At 40.7% G+C, this 24,082-nt stretch overlaps 1 protein-coding gene across 10 annotated transcripts in view; it reads right to left on the reverse strand.

The window, feature by feature from the left end:
• Nucleotides 1-284: 284 nt before the first annotated feature.
• The window catches only part of LOC110508063 (muscleblind-like protein 1), a 161,764-nt gene continuing 137,966 nt past the window's right edge, over nucleotides 285-24,082 (reverse strand). For 2 of the 10 annotated variants that reach the window (XM_036965209.2, XM_090224070.1), the window contains 7 exons: nucleotides 19,358-19,597; nucleotides 13,050-13,197; nucleotides 11,127-11,162; nucleotides 9,675-9,719; nucleotides 6,546-6,637; nucleotides 6,076-6,149; nucleotides 2,624-5,253 (listed from right to left, as the gene is read on the reverse strand). In XM_036965209.2, the coding sequence (XP_036821104.1) occupies nucleotides 6,093-6,149; nucleotides 6,546-6,637; nucleotides 9,675-9,719; nucleotides 11,127-11,162; nucleotides 13,050-13,197; nucleotides 19,358-19,597 (618 nt within the window). In that variant the 3' untranslated portion in view covers nucleotides 2,624-5,253; nucleotides 6,076-6,092. Of the gene's footprint in view, nucleotides 5,254-6,075; nucleotides 6,150-6,545; nucleotides 6,638-9,674; nucleotides 9,720-11,126; nucleotides 11,163-13,049; nucleotides 13,198-17,345; nucleotides 17,400-19,357; nucleotides 19,598-24,082 lie in introns of those variants that run through there. The other 8 variants (XM_036965205.2, XM_036965211.2, XM_090224071.1 and 5 more) reach the window with 8 other exon arrangements.

Here is a 24,082-nt window from a genome sequence, read left to right on the forward strand (position 1 = left end):
TGGCCTGACATCCAGGGAGATTACAAATATTCAAACAATAGTTACTATTTGAAGAGAATACAGTAGAAAATGTTTTTTTTTTTTTTAAACCTACACATCTAAGAATGAGATTTTTTTATAATATTTTTTTCCTTATAAGAGTGACTAGTTACAAACCAGACGATCATTCAAATAATACTCCACTGTCAGTGAGTGTTGTCACAGCAAGCCTCTCACTCTCCTAGTATTTCCTCAAAGTCAGATACCCACACAAAAGATCTTTGTTCAAGGAACTCAAACAGACAAGAAATTAAAATAATTCTTAAGAGTTCACAGAAAATAAAAATCATTCAGTTTACAATCATAACACTACAGTAAATATTCAAATCAACATTACAGGAAATTTCAGAAAACTAAAATATGGTATGAAGAACACAAAACACACACATATTACCTACTATTCAGAATCCTACAAAAGTTACGGGTAAAATCTAGTAAGACAAAACTCCTTTAACTAAATATAAAAAATGTAATCCGTGCATTTAAACAAAATAAAATAAGACATTAATCTTCTTGAAAAAAACTAACTCAACAAGAAATACATGTTTAGAGTGAAAGACAACAATCATATATACCACGAAAGCTTTGTGTGGCGACAAAACAGCAAGGGTTAGGCAAGAGGACGATTTGAAATGGCTTGTTGCATTGTGCCGACCTCGTGGTGTTTTCTAAGGCTTTGGATGAGTAATACAATCAGGTCAAGCTCTTCCATACCATGTCTTTTCATACAAGGCATGCAGAAGCATGAGGGTTTAATAAACCAAAACACAATCTACACTCCCCCACGCTTCCATACACAAATTTACACTCACCCCCCTCTTGTCCATACACAACTTCATTTGTGATTTTGGCCCCACACATTTGCTGAACAGAGCTCCACTAGTGCACCCACATATGTCAACACAGAACACAGAAGAAAAATACCAGAAAAACATTTGACTGTATCTATCCAAAAGCATCCATACTATCACACATTAAAATACACATAATGTGTCTTCACAAGTTCTCTCACATATCATAGACCATATAAACTGCACTTAATAAAACATACAATTAAAAAAAATCATTAAATTAATTATAATAAAATGAAAACCACACCATGTTAGAACAAATCAACCATAAGCCACCCTGTAACTCTTGGAAAGTGCTCCTCACTCCACTCAGCCGTTTGGTTTAACACGCAACTTTCAGGAGTTCTTCATTCTATCCTTCCTTTTTCACAGTCTCCACCCCTTCTTCGTCACAAGTGAGACTTTTGGCATAATATTGGGTCCAGGGCCAAAGCCCCATTCATTAAGCCTTTACAGTCTATAAACTTTATACTCAGAGACAGAGAGGACTGGGTCCTAACAGAACCAACTAAAGTCTATAGCCTTTATACCCAGAGAGGACTGGGTCCTAACAGAACCAACTAGAGTCTATAGCCTTTATACCCAGAGACAGAGAGGACCAGGCCCTAACAGAACCAACTAGAGTCTATAGACTTCATACCCAGAGACAGAGAGGACCAGGTCCTAACAGAAGCAACTAGAGTCTTTAGACTTTATACCCAGAGACAGAGAGGACCAGGTCCTAACAGAACCAACTATAGTCTATAGACTTTATACCCAGAGACAGAGAGGACTGGGTCCTAACAGAACCAACTAGAGTCTATAGACTTTTTACCCAGAGACAGAGAGGACTGGGTCCTAACAAAACCAACAAGAGTCTATAGACTTTATACCCAGAGACAGAGAGGACCAGGTCCTAACAGAACCAACTAGAGTCTATAGACTTTATACTCAGAGACAGAGAGGACCAGGTCCTAACAGAACCAACTAGAGTCTATAGACTTTATACCCAGAGACAGAGAGGACCAGGTCCTAACAGAACCAACTAGAGTCTATAGACTTTATACCCAGAGACAGAGAGGACAAGGTCCTAACAGAACCAACTAGAGACTATAGACTTCATACCCAGAGAGGACCAGGTCCTAACAGAACCAACTAGAGTCTATAGACTTTATACTCAGAGAGGACTGGGTCCTAACAGAACCAACTAGAGTCTATAGACTTTATACCCAGAGACAGAGAGGACTGGGTCCTAACAGAACCAACTAGAGTCCGTAGACTTTATACCCAGAGACAGAGAGGACTGGGTCCTAACAGAACCAACTAGAGTCTATAGACTTTATACTCAGAGACAGAGAGGACCAGGTCCTAACAGAACCAACTAGAGTCTATAGACTTTATACCCAGAGACAGAGAGGACCAGGTCCTAACATACCTAACCAAGTAGACTCTATAGACTTTATACCCAGAGAGGACCAGGTCCTAACAGAACCAACTAGAGTCTATAGACTTTATACTCAGAGACAGAGAGGACCAGGTCCTAACAGAACCAACTAGAGTCTATAGACTTTATACCCAGAGACAGAGAGGACCAGGTCCTAACAGAACCAACTAGAGTCTATAGACTTTATACCCAGAGACAGAGAGGACAAGGTCCTAACAGAACCAACTAGAGACTATAGACTTCATACCCAGAGAGGACCAGGTCCTAACAGAACCAACTAGAGTCTATAGACTTTATACTCAGAGAGGACTGGGTCCTAACAGAACCAACTAGAGTCCATAGACTTTATACCCAGAGACAGAGAGGATTGGGTCCTAACAGAACCAACTAGAGTCTATAGACTTCATACTCAGAGAGGACCAGGTCCTAACATACCTAACCAAGTAGACTCTATAGACTTTATACCCAGAGAGGACTGGGTCCTAACAGAACCAACTAGACTCTATAGACTTTATACCCAGAGAGGACTGGGTCCTAACAGAACCAACTAGAGTCTATAGACTTTTTACCCAGAGACAGAGAGGACTGGGTCCTAACAAAACCAACAAGAGTCTATAGACTTTATACCCGGAGACAGAGAGGACCAGGTCCTAACAGAACCAACTAGAGTCTATAGACTTTATACTCAGAGACAAAGAGGACTGGGGCCTAACAGAACCAACTAGAGTATATAGACTTTATACTCAGAGACAGAGAAGACCAGGTCCTAACAGAACCAACTAGAGTCTATAGACTTTATACCCAGAGACAGAGAGGACCAGGTCCTAACAGAACCAACTAGAGTCTATAGACTTTATACCCAGAGACAGAGAGGACAAGGTCCTAACAGAACCAACTAGAGTCTATAGACTTTATTCCCAGAGAGGACCAGGTCCTAGCAGAACCAACTAGAGTCTATGGACTTTATACTCAGAGTCAAAGAGGACTGGGGCCTAACAGAACCAACTAGAGTCTATAGACTTTATACTCAGAGACAGAGAGGACCAGGTCCTAACAGAACCAACTAGAGTCTATAGACTTTATACCCAGAGAGGACCAGGTCCTAACAGAACCAACTAGAGTCTATAGCCTTTATACCCAGAGACAGAGAAGACCAGGTCCTAACAGAACCAACTAGAGTCTATAGACTTTATACCCAGAGAGGACCAGGTCCTAACAGAACCAACTAGAGTCTATAGCCTTTATACCCAGAGACAGAGAAGACCAGGTCCTAACAGAACCAACTAGAGTCTATAGACTTTATACCCAGAGAGGACTGGGTCCTAACAGAACCAACTAGAGTCTATAGACTTTATACTCAGAGAGGACTGGGTCCTAACAGAACCAACTAGAGTCTATAGACTTTATACATAGAGAAGACCAGGTCCTAACAGAACCAACTAGTCTATAGACTTTATACTCAGAGACAAAGAGGACCAGGTCCTAACATAACCAACTAGAGTCTATAGACTTTATACCCAGAGAGGACTGGGTCCTAACAGAACCAACTAGAGTCTATATCCTTTATACCAAGAGACAGAGAAGACCAGGTCCTAACAGAACCAACTAGAGTCTATGGATTTTATTCCCAGAGACAGAGAGGGCCAAGTCCTAACAGAACTAACTAGAGTATATTGCCTTTATATCCAGAGACAGAGAGAACCAGGTCCTAACAGAACCAACTAGAGTCTATAGTCTTTATACCCAGAGACAGAGAGGACCAGGTCCTAACATAACCAACTAGAGTCTATAGACTTTATACCCAGAGACAGAGAGGACCAGGTCCTAACAGAACCAACTATAGTCTATAGACTTTATACCCAGAGAGGACTGGGTCCTAACAGAACCAATACCCCTTCTCTGTCTGACTCACACCGTGGAATCTAAGGTCAAGGCAAATTAAAAGAAGTCCAGAGGTAACCCAAACAGCCTAAGGTGGGTAACTGCGTACCCAAGAGGCAAAGACCATGAATGGTTCATCTGTTAATGACGTCAAACTGTAGACAAACATTCACGGAACAAGGACACTAGAGACATCAGAGACTTTGAAGGCGTTCCCCAGGATAACACTTTAACACGGCTATAATGACCTCATAACACTCAATGTTTTTGGGATATATACGTACATAGTCTATGGCACTTTAAGTGGAGCTTGCAACATATCTAGTAAAGCTGGGATGGGTTTTAAAACACAAAGGTGTACTAAACCCACAACATTCAGCTGTCCTTATGGCACCAAGCCCACTAACCCATTTCAACCAAGTTGGTCTTGTAAAGAACCAAATCATCTACAAACAAGCCGTGCACAATTCTTTCAGTCCAATATGGCAATTAGTTACAATTCCTCGTCATTTCCACTTCTTGTTTAAAATACAAGGTGCAACTTTGTTTTGTGTAAACCATGAAAAAATCATATAAATTACAGAAAAACAAACTGAAAATAACATAAAAGAGAGTCTTGGTCTGCTGACATACCAAACTAGTGGGCGTGACTATCTCCTCGTGTTGACATTCAAAGTGTGTCCGGTGTTTTAATGGATGACGCCTCCACAGATATAAAGGCTGGCTGTAATGTTCTGTAGATGACACAGTTCCTCTCTGTGTAGGTGGTGCTGTTGTCCGTTATGGTGTGTGTAGAATACACACGTTCACCACCTTATGACAAACCAGATCTCTTTGAGTAGCATGCATGTCAGAACCACTACAGTTTACAGGTGGTTGGAGTCTCCTGGTGTTCTGGATGTTACAGGCATAGAAATAGAATATATTCTAAAGATTCTAGTTCTATGCTTACAGGCATAGAAATAGAATCTATTCTAAAGATTCTATTTCTGTGGTTACAGGCATGAAGGGTGAACTGTTGTCTGGGACGGATGGAACACCCGCACACTCCAGTTTCATCTGCAGGAGAAAACAATAGAACAGAATAGAAAATAAAATAACCAATTAGAGAAGAATAGAAGAACAAATCAAAAGAGATTGCATAGACATAATGACATACAGATGTAGGATCTAAATGTGATCACCTGCACAGCAGAAAATGCAAACGTGTAGTATGTTCAAGTTTTAAAAAAAGGCTTCTAAAATTTGCAATTTCAAAAAAATGTATCAACCCCCTTACAATTTTTTTTTTTATCAACCCCCTTACAATTTTTTTTTTTATCAACCCCCTTACAATTTTTTTTTATCAACCCCCTTACAATTTTTTTTTATCAACACCCTTACAATTTTTTTTTTATCAACCCCCTTACATTTTTTTTTATCAACCCCCTTGCAATTTTTTTTATCAACCCCCTTACACATTTTTTTTTATCAACCCCCTTACAATTTTTTTTTATCAACCCCCTTACAATTTTTTTTTATCAACCCCCTTACAATTTTTTTTTATCAACCCCCTTGCAATTTTTTTTATCAACCCCCTTACAATTTTTTTTTATCAACCCCCTTGCAATTTTTTTTTATCAACCCCCTTGCAATTTTTTTTTATCAACCCCCTTGCAATTTTTTTTTATCAACCCCCTTACAATTTTTTTTTATCAACCCCCTTACAATTTTTTTTTATCAACCCCCTTACAATTTTTTTTTATCAACCCCCTTACAAAAAAAATGTCATTAATTATAATCCACACAATAATAAAAATGTTCTGTTGCTGCGAGAACATTTTTCTGCCGTGAGAAAGGGGTCAAGTTAAGAACCTACATTGGTATGAAAATGAGTCTTACTGTTCTGGTAGAGACTTCTACATCTGAGTCACATACTTGTGACTCGTAAGATGATCTGTAGATATTATTGGAATCTGGGGAAGAACACGAGAGAAGACAGAAAACAACCCTTACTGTAAATGTCGCTTTTACAACACAACTCTCAATGGGCTATTTTCGTTTTTCTTGCATCACTTACAGACGGTGCCAAATTCACTATCAATCATATTTTAAACGAACTCAAAACAATATGTGTTACGAATAAAACAACACTGAGTGTTCTAAGTGTGTTTAGAAGTTAGTCATCCGTTACCATGGCATCCATCCTCCTCTTCTGAGGACCATTCATTGCAATTCAATAGAGTGATCATAAGTACCAACAAGATGGAGGATACAGCCTATGGCACAGTACTCTCAAAACGTCACCCGGAAGTGACGTACTTCCATCACAAGAAGTGGACAGAGACAGAGGAAGCGGAAGAGGGGCAAACCTGATTGGCTGTTGCGGTTGCAAAGGGAACACTTGTGGCAGAGGAGTTGGCTGCAGACACAGTGGCGGGCGTAGCACCGTGCATCATGGGTACTTTAGGGAGAGAAAGATCACACAGACAAATGAACTGGAGCAGGCCCGAGGTGTTGTTCTATTATAAAGGTTACTGGGTAAGTATTTATTTACAGCTCTTCCTCTAACCACTTATAAACCTATCGTGTTGATGTTGTCCATTAGAAAACCATTTGTTTGTGTATTTCTTACTATCTATAAATAGGATCTAGTGCCATTGATACAATATTCTAAGCTGACCTTTAGATAAGGTGTTAGCTGACAGGGTAACTGAGGTTTGGGATGAGGGTCAGGACAATGAGTAGATCAGAGTGGGTTATTACAGCCACAAGCTACAGTGCCTTCAGAAAGTTTTCATACCCCTTCACTTGTTCCACATTTGTTGTGTTACAGCCTGAATTTAAAATGAATTCAATTGAGAATTTGTGTCACTGATCTACACACCCTATACCCTATAATGTAAAAGTGGAATTTTGCCTGTAGTTATTTATAGAAATGAATAAAAAAAATTAAACGCTCAAAAGTCTTGAGTCAATAAGTATTCAACCCCTTTGTTATGGCGATCCTAAATACATTCAGGAATTAAAATGTGCTTAACAAATACATTCAGGAATTAAAATGTGCTTAACAAATACATTTTTGATTTGAATTGAACCAGGCAAGTCAGTTAATAACTAATTCTGACTTACAATGATGGCCTACTCCGGCCAAACCCCGACGATGCTGGGCTAATTGTGCGCTGCCCTATGGGACTCCCAATCACAGCCGGATGTGATACAGCCGGGATTCAAATCAGGTACTGTAGTGACGCCTCGCTAGCACTGAGATGCGGTGCCTTAGACCGCTGCACCACTCGGGAGCATTATAAGTTGCATGGATTCGTTCCGTGTTCAATAATAGTGGTTAACATCATTTTTTAATAGCTACTCCGTCTCTGTACCCCACACACACAATTATCTGTAAGGTCCCTCAGTTGAGCAGTGAACTTCATGTACAGATTCAACCACAATGACCAGGGAGGTTTTTAAATTCCTCGCAAAGTAGGGCACCGATTGGTTGATGTATACAAATAAAAAAAAAAGCAGATGCAGAATATTGCTTTGAGAATGGTTAAGTTATTAGTTAGACTTTGGTGTCCTTCCTAACTCAGTTGCCGGAGAGGAAGGAAATTGCTCAGAGATTTCACCATGAGGCCAATGGTGACTTTAAAACAGTTACGGAGTTTAATGATTGTGATAAGAGGAAACTCAGGATGTATCAACAACATTGTAGTTACTCCACAATACTAACCAAAATGACAGAGTGAAAAGAAGGAATCCTGTAAAGAATAAAACTATTCCAAAACTTGCATCCCGTTGGCAACAAGGCACTTAAATACTGCAACAAATGTGGCTAGGAAAATAACTTTTTGTCCTGAATACAAAGCGTTATGTTTGGGGGAAATCCAACACAACATGGGGTATGAATACATTCTGAAGGCACTGTATGTGGCACATCATACGACAGACAAACCTCAGCAACGTGACATCATGCATAGCGAGAGCGGTGACATTCAATAGGGGTGACACACAGGGAAACAGGGGAAACAACGCTAACACTTTTACTTGACACTCACATTGTCATAACCATGTCATAATGTGTCATAACAGCTGACATAACATGACATAACTTGTCATAATAGGGTCATAACACCGTCATGTTCCATATATTCATACCTGTTGTGACATATATTTAATTATTTTATGGTTGGTTATGACAGCGATATAAGAGTCATTTATTCAAATTATTATTTTCCCTGCCAAAAAAAGTCTCCTTTCCTTTGAAAGTTAGTTTCATTAAGTCCTTTGTTGTTGTTGTTGTTGTTTTAATGAATTCTGTACAGTTATTTTTTTTAAATGCGATAATATGTAGAAAATACACTGACGCATTATGACCATCATGTGTCACTTTACTTGGACTAAGAAAGTACACTTCATGAAGCATTATGACCATCCTGTGTCACTTTACTTGGACTAAGAAAGTACACTTCATGAAGCATTATGACCATCCTGTGTCACTTTACTTGGACTAAGAAAGTACACTTCATGAAGCATTATGACCATCCTGTGTCACTTTACTTGGACTAAGAAAGTACACTTCATGAAGCATTATGACCATCCTGTGTCACTTTACTTGGACTAAGCAAATACACTTCATGAAGCATTATGACCATCATGTGTCACTTTACTTGGACTAAGAAAGTACACTTCATGAAGCATTATGACCATCCTGTGTCACTTTACTTGGACTAAGAAAGTACACTTCATGAAGCATTATGACCATCCTGTGTCACTTTACTTGGACTAAGAAAATACACTGTCATGAAGCATTATGACCATCCTGTGTCACTTTACTTGGACTGAGAAAATACACTTTATGACATTGTCAAGAAGCATTATGACATCATAATCATATAAGCCAGATAGTCCTATCACGTACATGCCCTTATATCAGTCATCAGTCACAAAGAGGGTGTCTTGTCCTGCTCCTGAAATCTGCTCCTGCATTCATCCCAGTCATCAGCAACAGAGCTTTGGGGTAGGTACATGTCTGACATCAACGTGTGCACAATTACAACGATAATTGAATAAAGTCAATATCAGAAAATTTTATATAACATAAACATACTGTTGACACGTAGGCTACGGTGTACTGGAATGTTTGGCCTTGTGTGGTAGGTTTTGTGTGTTTTTACACACTTATGTAGGTGTCAAAACTAGCTATAAAATAACACAATAAATGTCACAACAGGTTATGACCATACTATAACAGGTTATGACCATACTATAACAGGTTATGACCATACTATAACAGGTTATGACCATACTATAACAGGTTATGAAAAGTTATGTCAGCTGTTATGACATATCAGGACATGGTTATGACCGTGTCATAACATGTTATGATGCTGGGGGTCAACATGTACTTCAAAATGTTTCATACTTCATTCATATTTCGATAACAATACACATCTTAGCACCACCATCATCACCAATAAAATAATAATACTACAACTAACCCTGTCTGCAACCCACAGTCTGTCCCAATCCAGTCCAGTCCCACTCTGTCAGGGTATGAAATACAAAATTAAATGCTCTGTATTTTTTATCTCCAAGCTGTGAATCTAAATGTTAATTAGATTACAAATCATTTCCCGGTTAAAAATTCCTCTGAATTAACATTTTTAAACACAAATAATGCAACAAAATACAGTTTCTAACTATGAAAATGTTTTTCTCCCTGACAGACAAGGATTGTCTCGACGGTCAAGAATCCCTGCTGAATATTTATTGACAGCAGTTGAAAGAGTGCTTCAAGACTTTGTGCCACATCTCACCAAAACAACGTCCCTGTCTCTTTTCCATCATCAGGCAACACCTGGCCAAGTGACATTGTATTGCTTCCTTCATACTGTATTGTCTTCATTGCGGACACAAGACAGGGAAGATAATATAACAATATTTGTATTAACTTGTTTAATTTTTCATGGTTTTATTATCTTATGAAAGCTGCACTGCAATGGTAAGGGTAGTCAACAACACATCTGCCATGCTGATCATCAACACAGGGGCCACTCAGGGGTACGTGCTTCGTCCCCTCCTGTACTCCTTGTTCACCCACGACTGTGTGGCCCTGCATGACTCTAACACCATCACCAACCTATAGGGAGAAGGTCAGAGACCTGGCAGTGTGGTGCCAGGACAACAACCTCTCCCTCAACATGAGCAAGACAAAGGAGATGACCGTGGACTACAGAAAAAGGAGGGCTGAACATGCTGCCATTCACATCGACGGGGCTATAGTGGAGCGGGTCGAGAGTTTCAAGTTCCTTGATGTTCACATCACCAACAAACTATCATGGTCCAAACACGCTACAGAGGGTAATGCATACGGCCCAGCTTCCTGTAATCCAGGACCAATATACTAGGCGGTGTCAGAGGAAGGCCCCAAATATTGTCGAAGACTCCAGTCACTCTAGTCTATTCCCCCCCCATTTGATTTTACACTGCTGCTACTTGCTGTTATGTATCCATGCATAGTCACTTTACTCCTGCCTACATGTACAAATTAACTCGACTAACCTGTACACCCACACATTGACTCAGTACTGGTACCCCCTGTATATAGCCTCAAAATTGTTATTTTATTGTTTTACTTCTGATTTATTTGTATTAATTGCTTAAGTTTATTTAGTAAATATTTTCTTATCTCTATTTTCTTAAAACAGCATTGTTTATTAATAAGGGCTTGTAAGTAAGTATTTGTATGTGTAAATAAAACCTATTTATCTATCTATCTATCATTTATCTATCTCTTTATGAAGGGAAGGAGACGAGGATATGAAGCTACTTTGGACTTCTGAGAGGCCCCCTTGGTCTCAGAGTGGAAAATGGCCGCCCTGATGGCATGAGATGGAATGTGAGGGACTGAAATGGCTGAAAGGTAATCAGGAAGGAAAGCTGGCACCTACCAACACTTGTTGCAGGTGTCATGCACAATATCGAGCCTGCCCATCATGCATTGCAACAGGAAGTGGATTGGAAAAGGAGATGGAGAGAAGAAATCAACACAACCCATTACAAGACAGTGTCCACAGAGGTAGGGAGTGTTGTTATGGTTACAGAGTATACAGTACATTAAAACGCATCACACAGGTGACACATCAACTACCACACAGTGAAGAAAGACTTATTTAACTTGCATCTTTAAAAATATATATATATATATTTCACCTTTATTTAACTAGGCAAGCCAGTTAAGAACACATTCTTATTTACAATGATGGCCCTACCCCGGCCAAACCCGGACGACGCTGGACCAATTGTGCGCCGCACTACGGGCGGAGTGACACATCTTGCACTGAGATACAGTGTCTTAGACCGCTGCACCACTCTGGAGCCCCTCTACTGGCATTAATCATTCATGAATGATAATCATTACTGTTAACAATGGTCACTCTTTACAGATAGAATCATGGTCGGTACTAAATGCACACAAACACACAGAGAGCTAGACCGTAAAGCACACAGACAGATGTTGTGTGTTTGATGTGTGTTTCAGTAGCTATGATAATGTTGCTTGTAAACACTATTGACCTACGTTTTTAGCACCAGGCATCCAGGGGAAAAGTACGTCTTAAAAAGGGAAAAAGTTGAATGACTAGTCACATCAGCCAATAACTTTGTCCAAGATCAATGACATGCCTGGAAACTGTCTCTCTTGTAATACTCCTCCTATGTAAAGGATGGCCTAGAGGGGTTATGGGCGAGCTTCATCCATTTCTCTCAGTGTGGACTTGGACCACTGTGGCTTGACAGCAGGGATGGACTGAGAACAGAAATCGACCTGGGTATTCTAAAACACTGGGCCCCTACACCTTCCCACTTTTAACCAGCAGTGACACTCACTGGACCCAATCCATGCCGGCTATTTTTACATACCAGGACTGTGAGAGGACTGTGAGACAGAGTTTAAGATGACTTTGCTGTCATCTTAGGGTGGTGCCAGTGTTGTCAGACTGGTGTAAGTGGATCGGACCAGGTGTCAATGTTCTGGTGTATGTGGGTCTCACCAGGGTGGTGTCCGTGTTCTGGTGTATGTGGGTCGGGTCAGGGTGGTGCCAGTTTTCTGGTGTATGTGGGTCTGACCAGGGTGGTGCCAGTGTTCTGGTGTATATGGATCGGACCAGGGTGGTGTCAGTGTTCTGGTGTATGTGGGTGGGACCAGGGTGGTGTCAGTGTTCTGGTGTATGTGGGTCAGGCCAGGGTGGTGCCAGTGTTCTGGTGTATGTGGGTCAGACCAGGGTGGTGCCAGTGTTCTGGTGTATGTGGGTCGGACCAGGGTGGTGCCAGTGTTCTGATTTATATGGGTCGGACCAGGGTGCTGTCAGTGTTCTGCTGTATGTGGGTCGGACCAGGGTGGTGTCAGTGTTCTCGTGTATATGTGTGTTTGTTTGTGTTAGTGTTTCACCAGGGACACTGCAACATGAAAGTCCAATCAGAACCAGTCAAAAGTTTGGACACACCTACTCATTCAATGTTTTTTTTTAAATGTGTACTATTTTAACATTGTAGAATAATAGTAAAAACATCACAGCTATGAAAAAAAAACACATATGGAAACATGTAGAAACCAAAAAAGTGCTAAACAAATCAAAATATATTTTAGATTTTAGATTCTTCAAAGTAGCCACCATTTGTCTTGATGACAGCTTTGCACTCTCTTGGCATTTATGGGTAAGGAGCCTGAAACCAAAGGTTTTATGGGTAAGGAGCCTGAAACCAAAGGTTTTATGGGTAACGATTTGGGTTTGTGAATGGAGGTCAGCCGTATGAGACTTGACTTCAGGGGTCGCGGCGAGATGAGAGGTGAAAGGTGAGAAGTCAAGGCCTACCTGATGGGATAAACTGCTGCTGAAACTGCATGTTGGCCAGGGCCTGTTGGTACTGGAACATGTTGGCGGCGTTGAACATGGCAGTGGCACCGTTGGCTTTTTCAACTGTGGGTCTCTTTGGTAATGGAGGTAAAACAGGTGAGAGCCCCTGATAGAGGGACCCGATGGAGTGGACAACACAAAACAAAATAAAAAATGGTGGTTGTGGAATCAAAGACAGGGAGAATACATCATTTCATTAGAATAGAAAGGCATCTCCATGAAGCAATTATTTTGAACCAAAAATCAGCAAGTCATTCTAAAACAAGCAGTTTTCTATGTAACATTAGTCCTTCTAAAACAAGCAGTGTTCTACGTAACACTAGTCCTTCTAAAATAAGCAGTGTTCTACGTAACACTAGTCCTTCTAAAACAAGCAGTGTTCTACGTAACACTAGTCCTTCTAAAACAAGCAGTTTTCTATGTAACATTAGTCCTTCTAAAATAAGCAGTGTTCTATGTAACACTAGTCCTTCTAAAACAAGCAGTGTTCTATGTAACATTAGTCCTTCTAAAACAAGCCGTGTTCTACGTAACACTAGTCCTTCTAAAACAAGTGGTGTTCTACGTAACACTAGTCCTTCTAAAACAAGCAGTTTTCTATGTAACATTAGTCCTTCTAAAACAAGCAGTGTTCTATGTAACACTAGTCCTAAAACAAGCAGTGTTCTGTGTAACACTAGTCCTTCTAAAACAAGCAGTTTTCTATGTAACATTAGTCCTTCTAAAACAAGCAGTGTTCTATGTAACACCAGTCCTTCTAAAACAAGCAGTGTTCTATGTAACACTAGTCCTTCTAAAACAAGCAGTGTTCTATGTAACACTAGTCCTTCTAAAACAAGCAGTTTTCTATGTAACATTAGTCCTTCTAAAACAAGCAGTGTTCTATGTAACACCAGTCCTTCTAAAACAAGCCGTGTTCTATGTAACACTAGTCCTTCTAAAACAAGCAGTCTTCTATGTAACACTAGTCCTTCTAAAACAAGCAGTGTTCCATGTAACACTAGTCCTTCTAAAACAAGCAGTTTTCTATGTAACATTAGTCCTTCTAAAATAAGCAGTGTTCTATGTAACACTAGTCCTTCTAAAACAAGCAGTGTTCTATGTAACACTAGTCCTAAAACAAGCAGTGTTCTATGTAACACTAGTCCTTCTAAAACAAGCAGTTTTCTATGTAACATTAGTCCTTCTAAAACAAGCCGTGTTCTATGTAACACTAGTCCTTCTAAAACAAGCAGTGTTCTATGTAACACTAGTCCTTCTAAAACAAGCAGTTTACTATGTAACATTAGTCCTTCTAAAACAAGCCGTGTTCTACGTAACACTAGTCCTTCTAAAACAAGCAGTGTTCTACGTAACACTAGTCCTTCTAAAACAAGCAGTTTTCTATGTAACATTAGTCCTTCTAAAATAAGCAGTGTTCTATGTAACACTAGTCCTTCTAAAACAAGCAGTGTTCTATGTAACACTAGTCCTTCTAAAACAAGCAGTTTACTATGTAACATTAGTCCTTCTAAAACAAGCCGTGTTCTACGTAACACTAGTCCTTCTAAAACAAGCAGTGTTCTACGTAACACTAGTCCTTCTAAAACAAGCAGTTTTCTATGTAACATTAGTCCTTCTAAAATAAGCAGTGTTCTATGTAACACTAGTCCTTCTAAAACAAGCAGTGTTCTATGTAACATTAGTCCTTCTAAAACAAGCCGTGTTCTACGTAACACTAGTCCTTCTAAAACAAGTGGTGTTCTACGTAACACTAGTCCTTCTAAAACAAGCAGTTTTCTATGTAACATTAGTCCTTCTAAAACAAGCAGTGTTCTATGTAACACTAGTCCTAAAACAAGCAGTGTTCTGTGTAACACTAGTCCTTCTAAAACAAGCAGTTTTCTATGTAACATTAGTCCTTCTAAAACAAGCAGTGTTCTATGTAACACTAGTCCTTCTAAAACAAGCAGTTTTCTATGTAACATTAGTCCTTCTAAAACAAGCAGTGTTCTATGTAACACCAGTCCTTCTAAAACAAGCTGTGTTCTATGTAACACTAGTCCTTCTAAAACAAGCAGTGTTCTATGTAACACAAGTCCTTCTAAAACAAGCCGTGTTCTATGTAACACAAGTCCTAAAGCAAGCAGTGTTCTATGTAACACTAGTCCTTCTAAAACAAGCAGTGTTCTATGTAACACTAGTCCTTCTAAAACAAGCAGTGTTCTATGTAACACTAGTCCTAAAGCAAGCAGTGTTCTATGTAACACTAGTCCTTCTAAAACAATCTGTGTTCTATGTAACACTAGTCCTTCTAAAACAAGCAGTGTTCTATGTAACACTAGTCCTTCTAAAACAAGCAGTGTTCTATGTAACACTAGTCCTAAAACAAGCAGTGTTCTATGTAACACTAGTCCTTCTAAAACAAGCAGTGTTCTATGTAACACTAGTCCTTCTAAAACAAGCACTGTTCTATGTAACACTAGTCCTAAAACAAGCAGTGTTCTATGTAACATTAGTCCTTCTAAAACAAGCAGTGTTCTATGTAACACTAGTCCTTCTAAAACAACCAGTGTTCTATGTAACACTAGTTCTCTAGCAAGACAGTGGTGCTGGTCCTCTACTCCTACTAAATCAAGACAGTGGTCTGTTCTTCTACTCCTACTAAAGCAAGACAGTGGCGCTGGTCCTCTACTCCTACTAAAGCAAGACAGTGGTCTGGTCCTCTACTCCTACTAAAGCAAGACAGTGGTCTGGTCCTCTACTCCTACTAAAGCAAGACAGTGGTGCTGGTCCTCTACTCCTACTAAAGTAAGACAGTGGTGCTGGTCCTCTACTCCTACTAAAGCAAGACAGTGGTGCTGGTCTAGGAATTGTGATAACAATAGAAGTATTTAACAACACACAAACAATTTACACAGAAATAATGTGTGAATAACGCAAAAATACACAGTGGTGTAAAGTACTGAAGTAAAAATACTTTAAAGTACTACTTAAGTAGTATTTTGAGGTTTCTGTACTTTGCTACTTATATTTTTGACAACTTTTACTTCACTACATTCCTGATGAAAATAACGTACTTTTTAATCCAGTGATTTTTCCCTGACATCCAAAAGTACTCGTTACATTTTAAAAGGAAAACGGTACAATTCACCCACTTATTAAGAGAATATCCATGGTCATCCCTACTCCCTCTGATCTGGCAGACTCACTAAACACAAATGCTTCATTTGTAAATGATGTCTGAGTGTTGGATTGTGGTCCTGGCTATCCGTCAATACAAAAAAAGAAGATACCTTTTGGTTTGCTTAGTGTAAGGAATTTGAAATGATTTACACTTTTACCTTTACTTTTAATACGCATATTTAAAACAAAATACTTTTAGACTTTTTACTCAAGTAGTATTTTACTGGGTGACTTTCACTTTTACTTAAGTCATTGTCTATTAAGGTATCTTTACTTTTACTCAAGTATGACAATTGGGTACTTTAACCACCACTAAAAATAAACTAGCAATTATAACACATAATTTTACTAACATATTAGGAGCTCTACAAAACAATGATAGTAATTATTGTACTAGTGATCATGGGTGACAACAGAAATGATGTTAACAGAGAAAAGCTTTTAGCAGTAGAAGCAGTAGAAGCCTTGTTCATTCTGAGGTCCCTCTAGAAGCCCACCCCATCCACCAGAATTACACATGCAGAACTGGCAATAATAAGAAAATATGTCATAAAAATGGCCGAATATTTATATTTGAATACTACTGAATAGACACCAATCATGCTTTTAACTACAGCATTCACTAAATTAACTCCAGATAGACGTTCAAGTCGTGTTATGGATGAATAGACTATCAGGGATGAACTGACTAGTCGACACTATTCTAATACGAAAACTAAGGCCCTGTGCAGCTTTTGCAATTTCCGCCTCTTTTCCCTTGTTGACGTAGAGACGGAATGGAAAGGGATACTGAGGTGAATTAACTGGGTACCATTTTATCCTGAATCAATTCATCACCCCACCAAGGAAACGTTTAGTTAACAGTATTGCCACAATCAATTCATCACCGCATCAATGAAATGGTTAGTTAACAGTATTGCCACAATCAATTCATCACCGCATCAATGAAATGGTTAGTTAACAGTATTGCCACAATCAATTCATCACCCCATCAATGAAATGGTTAGTTAACAGTAACTGAGATGTATTTAGTTTGAATCTAGCATAACAGAGCTGCATGCCAAGCTAAAAGGTGGAAGGTCATAGTACCAGGTCAAAGGTTGCGTCGAGGGGTCGCTTCAGTGATTGGACAGCCGTCTGAGTCTTAATTAGCAGGCAGCGAGCGCGTGATGGCAACGGGCCAATGGGATTCAAGCGCATTAACATAAACCAGCAAGCAGAGGAGCATCATGGGGGCAGCAGTGTAGTTTGGGTTGGTGAGAAAGAAAAAAAACAAAAGAACAAAAAAACAAACAAAAAATAAATCATTGGAGTGCAATATACAACAAACAACAGGTGGCCTTGACATCATTAATGGCTGTAGGGCTGTTACTGTAAACACTATGGTCTTGACATCATTAACGGCTGTAGGGTTGTTACTGTAAACACTATGGTCTTGACATCATTAACGGCTGTAGGGTTGTTACTGTAAACACTATGGTCTTGACATCAGTAATGGCTGTAGGGTTGTTACTGTAAACACTATGGTCTTGACATCATTAATGTCTGTAGGGTTGTTACTGTAAACACTATGGTCTTGACATCATTAACAGCTGTAGGGTTGTTACTGTAAACACTATGGCCTTGACATCATTAACAGCTGTAGGGTTGTTACTGTAAACACTATGGACTTGACATCATTAATGGCTGTAGGGTTGTTACTGTAAACACTATGGTCTTGACATCATTAATGGCTGTAGGGTTGTTACTGTAAACACAATGGCCTTGACATCATTAATGGCTGTAGGGTTGTTACTATAAACACTATGGCCTTGACATCATTAATGGCTGTAGGGTTGTTACTGTAAACACTATGGTCTTGACATCATTAATGGCTGTAGGGTTGTTACTGTAAACACTATGGTCTTGACATCATTAATGGCTGTAGGGTTGTTACTGTAAACACTATGGCCTTGACATCATTAATGGCTGCAGGGTTGTTACTGTAAATACTATGGACTTGACATCGTTAATGGCTGTAGGGTTGTTACTGTAAACACTATGGACTTGACATCATTAATGGCTGTAGGGTTGTTACAGTAAACACTATGGTCTTGACATCATTAATGTCTGTAGGGTTGTTACTGTAAACACTATGGTCTTGACATCATTAAATGTCTGTAGGGTTGTTACTGTAAACACTATGGACTTGACATTATTAATGGCTGTAGGGTTGTTACTGTAAACACTATGGACTTGACATCATTAATGTCTGTAGGGTTGTTACTGTAAACACTATGGTCTTGACATCATTAATGTCTGTAGGGTTGTTACTGTAAACACTATGGTCTTGACATCATGAATGTCTGTAGGGTTGTTACTGTAAACACTATGGTCTTGACATCATGAATGTCTGTAGGGTTGTTACTGTAAACACTATGGTCTTGACATCAATTACTGACACACAGGAATGTTGCTTTGCTTGCTATTTGCGATCACTGGATTGAGCTAAACACTGTTTCTGCATTCATCATTACACACGTTCTGGTTCCAACAAACTACAGAACTCTTTAAAGTGAATCCAGGACGACTTGGGATTTTTAAAAACGTCATGCCGTTTCTATTGGTTAGACATACCAATGCTTTTTAATTGATATTCAAGTAGTCCTACTGAAGCTATAACAGGAGACCGTTTTGCTACAGCGGCTCTAAGAAGCCTAACAATATATTCAGTCATAGCAGCAGTTATAACACGTGTTACACAGCATCGTAACAGTTGAATGAGCAAAATAAAAAGGGGGTAGGGAAGGGAAGGGGCATTAAGTCATCCCTGTAACGTTGGACATTAAAGCTAGCTAGCTAGCTGCTGAAATAAGTTTACGCTACCTTTAGCGTCTGCGTCTGCTGGGGTAGTCGAGATGGTGTGAGGGGATGAGAGAGGAAAGGGGGAGGATCAGGGGGCGGGGGGAAGGGGTTTTCAGACATGGGTGGGGTTTGATACGGGTGGCTGGGGGGGTGGGGGGGGTGGGGGCAGGGGGGAGGGGTTTTCAGACATGGGTGGGGTTTGATAGGGGTGGGGGGGTGGGGGGGTGGGGGGGGGGGTGTTACAGAGGGATACCTACCATGGCTACTGCGGCAGCAGCCTGGTTGACCTGGTGTTGGCCAGCCTTTATCTTGGCCTGCAGGTGGGCTGGAGGGTGGAAGTATTTACACTTCTCCCTGGAGCAGCGACCCTTGATGTAGTCCATACACACGGTCACGGTGTTGTCGTTGGTGTCTATCATGGTGCTGTCTGAGGGGTGGGCGAAGCGACAGTCACTCTCCCCCCGCGTACAGTTACCTCTCTGGTACTCCCGACACACCTGGGGAGAGGAGGGAGGGGTGGATACAGACAGACAGACAGACAGACAGACAGACAGACAGACAGACAGACAGACAGACAGACAGACAGACAGACAGACAGACAGACAGACAAAGATACACAAAGACAGACAGACAGACAGACAGACAAAGATACACAAAGACAGACAGACAGACAGACAGACAGACAGACAGACAAAGACACACAAAGACAGACAGACAGACAGACAGACAGACAGACAGACAGACAGACAGACAGACAGACAGACAGAAGAAAGAGAAAGCATAATTAATACCTGCTGTTCATAACGTTACATCAGAGAACAGGTTGTTACCAAACCATCATCATGGAAACACATGGAAAGACATGGGAACACATGGAAACACAAAGAGAGGAGACGAGACCGGAAAGGAGTATGTATACAGTCGATTTTTTATTTATTTTGTATTCAGAAAAAATAAATAAATCATTAAGATTCATACACACACAAACATAGTATAATCAACAGGAGGCAGGTAGCCTAGTGGTTAGAGGAGGCAGGTAGCCTAGTGGTTAGAGGAGGCAGGTAGCCTAGTGGTTAGAGGAGGCAGGTAGCCTAGTGGTTAGAGGAGGCAGGTAGCCTAGTGGTTAGAGGAGGCAGGTAGCCTAGTGGTTAGAGGAGGCAGGTAGCCTAGTGGTTAGAGGAGGCAGGTAGCCTAGTGGTTAGAGGAGGAAGGTAGCCTAGTGGTTAGAGGAGGCAGGTAGCCTAGTGGTTAGAGGAGGCAGGTAGCCTAGTGGTTAGAGGAGGCAGGTAGCCTAGTGGTTAGAGGAGGCAGGTAGCCTAGTGGTTTGAGGAGGCAGGTAGCCTAGTGGTTTGAGGAGGCAGGTAGCCTAGTGGTTTGAGGAGGCAGGTAGCCTAGTGGTTAGAGGAGGCAGGTAGCCTAGTGATTTGAGGAGGCAGGTAGCCTAGTGGTTAGAGGAGGCAGGTAGCCTAGTGGTTAGAGCGTTGGACTAACCGCAAGATCGAATCCCCGAGCAGACAAGGTAATAAATAAGCTGTAGTTCTGCCCCTGAACAGGCAGTTAACCCACTGTTCCTCGCTAGGCCGTCATTGTAAATAAGAATTTGTATCTGACTGACTTGCCAAGTTAAATAAAATAATGAGGAAGGGTTTAATAATTGAAGTGTACATTTATCTCTGTTGTGTGCAAAAAGTGCCCATCTATAAACCAATGGGAATAAATGACTAAAAATGCTTAATGAATTTATCAAAGAAACACACCAATTACCATTCAGAAATAATTACACTCGTGAATCTCAGAATGTTCCCCTTCTCTCACTTAATCAATCAAATCGATGACCATTAAAACATGATTAATATATTCCTGAGTCATCCAGCAGGGGGCAGTACATGCATGGTCAGGTTGACAATGTATCGCACTCACGTCCAGACAAGGCCTGGGGTGCATCTCAATCGTCTACAGCTGCTTCCTTTTCACCTCTCCTCTCTTTCTGCTGGACTGATGTGAAAGAACAGGATATCTAAACTGGACTGGACTGGACTGGACTGGACTGGACTGGACTGTGTGAGTCTGTGTGTGTGTGTGTGTGTGTGTGTGTGTGTGTGTGTGTGTGTGTGTGTGTGTGTGCGTGTGCGTGTGCGTGTGTGATGGATGTGACTTTTCTGTGAAGACACTAGCTTCCCAGACCTGCGCCTAGACAAAAGGGCCTCCACCGCAACGCTCATCTGTGAGTGGCAGGGCTGATGAAAACCGCAATGCTGGTCACACACACACACAAAAAAAGAGGCTGTCTTGTTGTCAGGCAGATGTTAGGAAAGAGGGAGAAGGAGGGAGCAAGAGAGCGAGACAGACAGACAGACAGACAGACAGACAGACAGACAGACAGACAGACAGACAGACAGACAGACAGACAAAGGGAGAGAGAGAGAGAGATAGAGAGAGAGAGACAGACAGACAGACAGATAGACAGACAGACAGACAGACAGACAGACAGACAGAGAAAGAAAGGGAGAGAAAGAGAGACAGGGTAGAGGGAAAGAGGACAGACAGGGAGAGTGAGAGGAGAAGAGAGAGGAGTGGAATACTAAGGGAGGAAGGAGAGGGAGATACTGTCTATCTGTTTCCTGCTGTTAGCCCTGATCTGTCTCACTCTCTCAATGAGAGTTATTAGCCCTGATCTGTCTCACTCTCTCAATAAGAATTATTAGCCCTGATCTGTCTCACTCTCTCAATGAGAGTTATTAGCCCTGTTCTGTCTCACTCTCTCAATGAAAGTTATTAGCCCTGATATGTCTCACTCTCTCAGTAAGAGTTATTAGCCCTGATCTGTCTCACTCTCTCAGTAAGAGTTGTTAGCCCTGATCTGTCTCAATCTCTCAGTAAGAGTTATTAGCCCTGTTCTAACAGCTGTACTATACCTCTGAGGGAAATTAAACCCTCCTGGTTGGCCAACAAGAGGCTTGTAATCATATTTCTACCTCACAGTTATGGCCCAACAGGCCAGCTGCATTATCATAATGCAGGTTAGATTGGGATGACTTATTGAGGCATCATTATCATAATGCAGGTTAGATTGGGATGACTTATTGAGGCATCATTATCATAATGCAGGTTAGATTGGGATGACTTATTGTGGCCTCATTATCATAATGCAGGTTAGATTGGGATGAATTATTGAGGCCTCCTTAACATAATGCAGGTTAGATAGGGATGATTTATTGAGGCATCATTATCATAATGCAGGTTAGATAGGGATGACTTATTGAGGCCTCATTATCATAATGCAGGTTAGATTGGGATGACTTATTGAGGACTCATTATCATAATGCAGGTTAGATTGGGATGACTTATTGAGGCCTCATTATCATAATGCAGGTTAGATAGGGATGACTTATTGAGGCCTCATTATCATAATGCAGGTTAGATTGGGATGACTTATTGAGGCCTCATTATCATAATGCAGGTTAGATAGGGATGACTTATTGAGGCCTCATTATCATAATGCAGGTTAGATTGGGATGATTTATTGAGGCCTCATTATCATAATGCAGGTTAGATTGGGATGACTTATTGAGGCCTCATTATCGTAATGCAGGTTAGATAGGGATGACTTACTGAGGCCTCATTATCGTAATGCAGGTTAGATTGGGATGACTTATTGAGGCCTCATTATCGTAATGCAGGTTAGATAGGGATGACTTACTGAGGCCTCATTAACATAATGCAGGTTAGATAGGGATGATTTATTGAGGCCTCATTTTTATAATGCAGGTTAGATAGGGATGACTTACTGAGGCCTCATTAACATATTGAGGCCTCATTATAATAATGCAGGTTAGATAGGGATAACTTATTGAGGCCTTAGATGCTGCAGTGTAGGTAGATTTTCCTCTACCAAAAGAAAGAAAGAAAGAAAGACAGAAAGTAAGAAAGAAAGAAAGAAAGGGGAAGAGAGCAAAACACAAAGGTAGCTGTAAGGGATCTCGTCCTCCTCTTCTGAGGAGGAGAAGCGAGAAGGATCGAGAAGCGAGAAGGATCGGAGGACCAAAACGCAGCGTGGTAAGTGTCCATAATGTTTATTTTAAAACATAAACTGAACACTACGAAATACAAAACAATAAACGTGAAATGAACGAAACAGTCCCTTGTGGCGACAAACACTGACACGGAAGACAAACACCCACCAACCAAACGTGAAACCCAGGCTACCTAAGTACGATTCTCAATCAGGGACAACAATTGACAGCTGCCTCTGATTGAGAACCATACTAGGCCGAACTCAAAAAACAACATAGAAAAACAAACATAGACTGCCCACCCCAACTCACGCCCTGACCATACTAAAACAAAGACAAAAACAAAAGGAACTGAGGTCAGAACGTGACAGTAGGAAGAAATCTGAAAATTGTGAGTTTAGTTTACTTCCAGTTCAAGTAGAAACAAAAAACAAAGCATATTCTAATAAAAACAAAGCTAGCTCAATATTCTAATAAAGGAATCACTCCAAGTTTAAAGCAAATAGCCCACAAACGTTTAGCTCAACGGCAGAATCCAACAACTGTTTATTTTTAATGACACACTATGATAGAGACTAAAATATGTATGCCCCTGAAGGGTATTTTTTTAGCAAACCCACTTCTTAGCCAATGAGGTTGGAGAGTGGTGTGGCTCAATAAAGTACTGTAACACTAATAGTGGGGGGGGGGGGGAATACTGAGGCAACAGCATATTTCCTTATGGAATCTAACTAATCAGGGATTGGCCAGAATGTGTATGCATATCAGTTTATACCCCTCCCTCCCTCTCTATTTCCATGAAATCACCCCCCCCCCCCCTCCCTTGGTCAGTGAAATTAGCCCTCATCAGTGAAATCCCCCTTCGTCAGTGAAATCACCCCTAGTTAGTGAAATCCAAATTGCTCCTCCACTCCCCTTCCTCCCCCCTGCATCATCCTCTCCTCTCCCTCTCCTTTCCATTAGACCTTA

This window comes from Oncorhynchus mykiss, chromosome 27, assembly GCF_057628025.1.
Source record: "Oncorhynchus mykiss isolate SJ-2025 chromosome 27, ASM5762802v1, whole genome shotgun sequence".
NCBI lineage: Eukaryota > Metazoa > Chordata > Actinopteri > Salmoniformes > Salmonidae > Oncorhynchus > Oncorhynchus mykiss.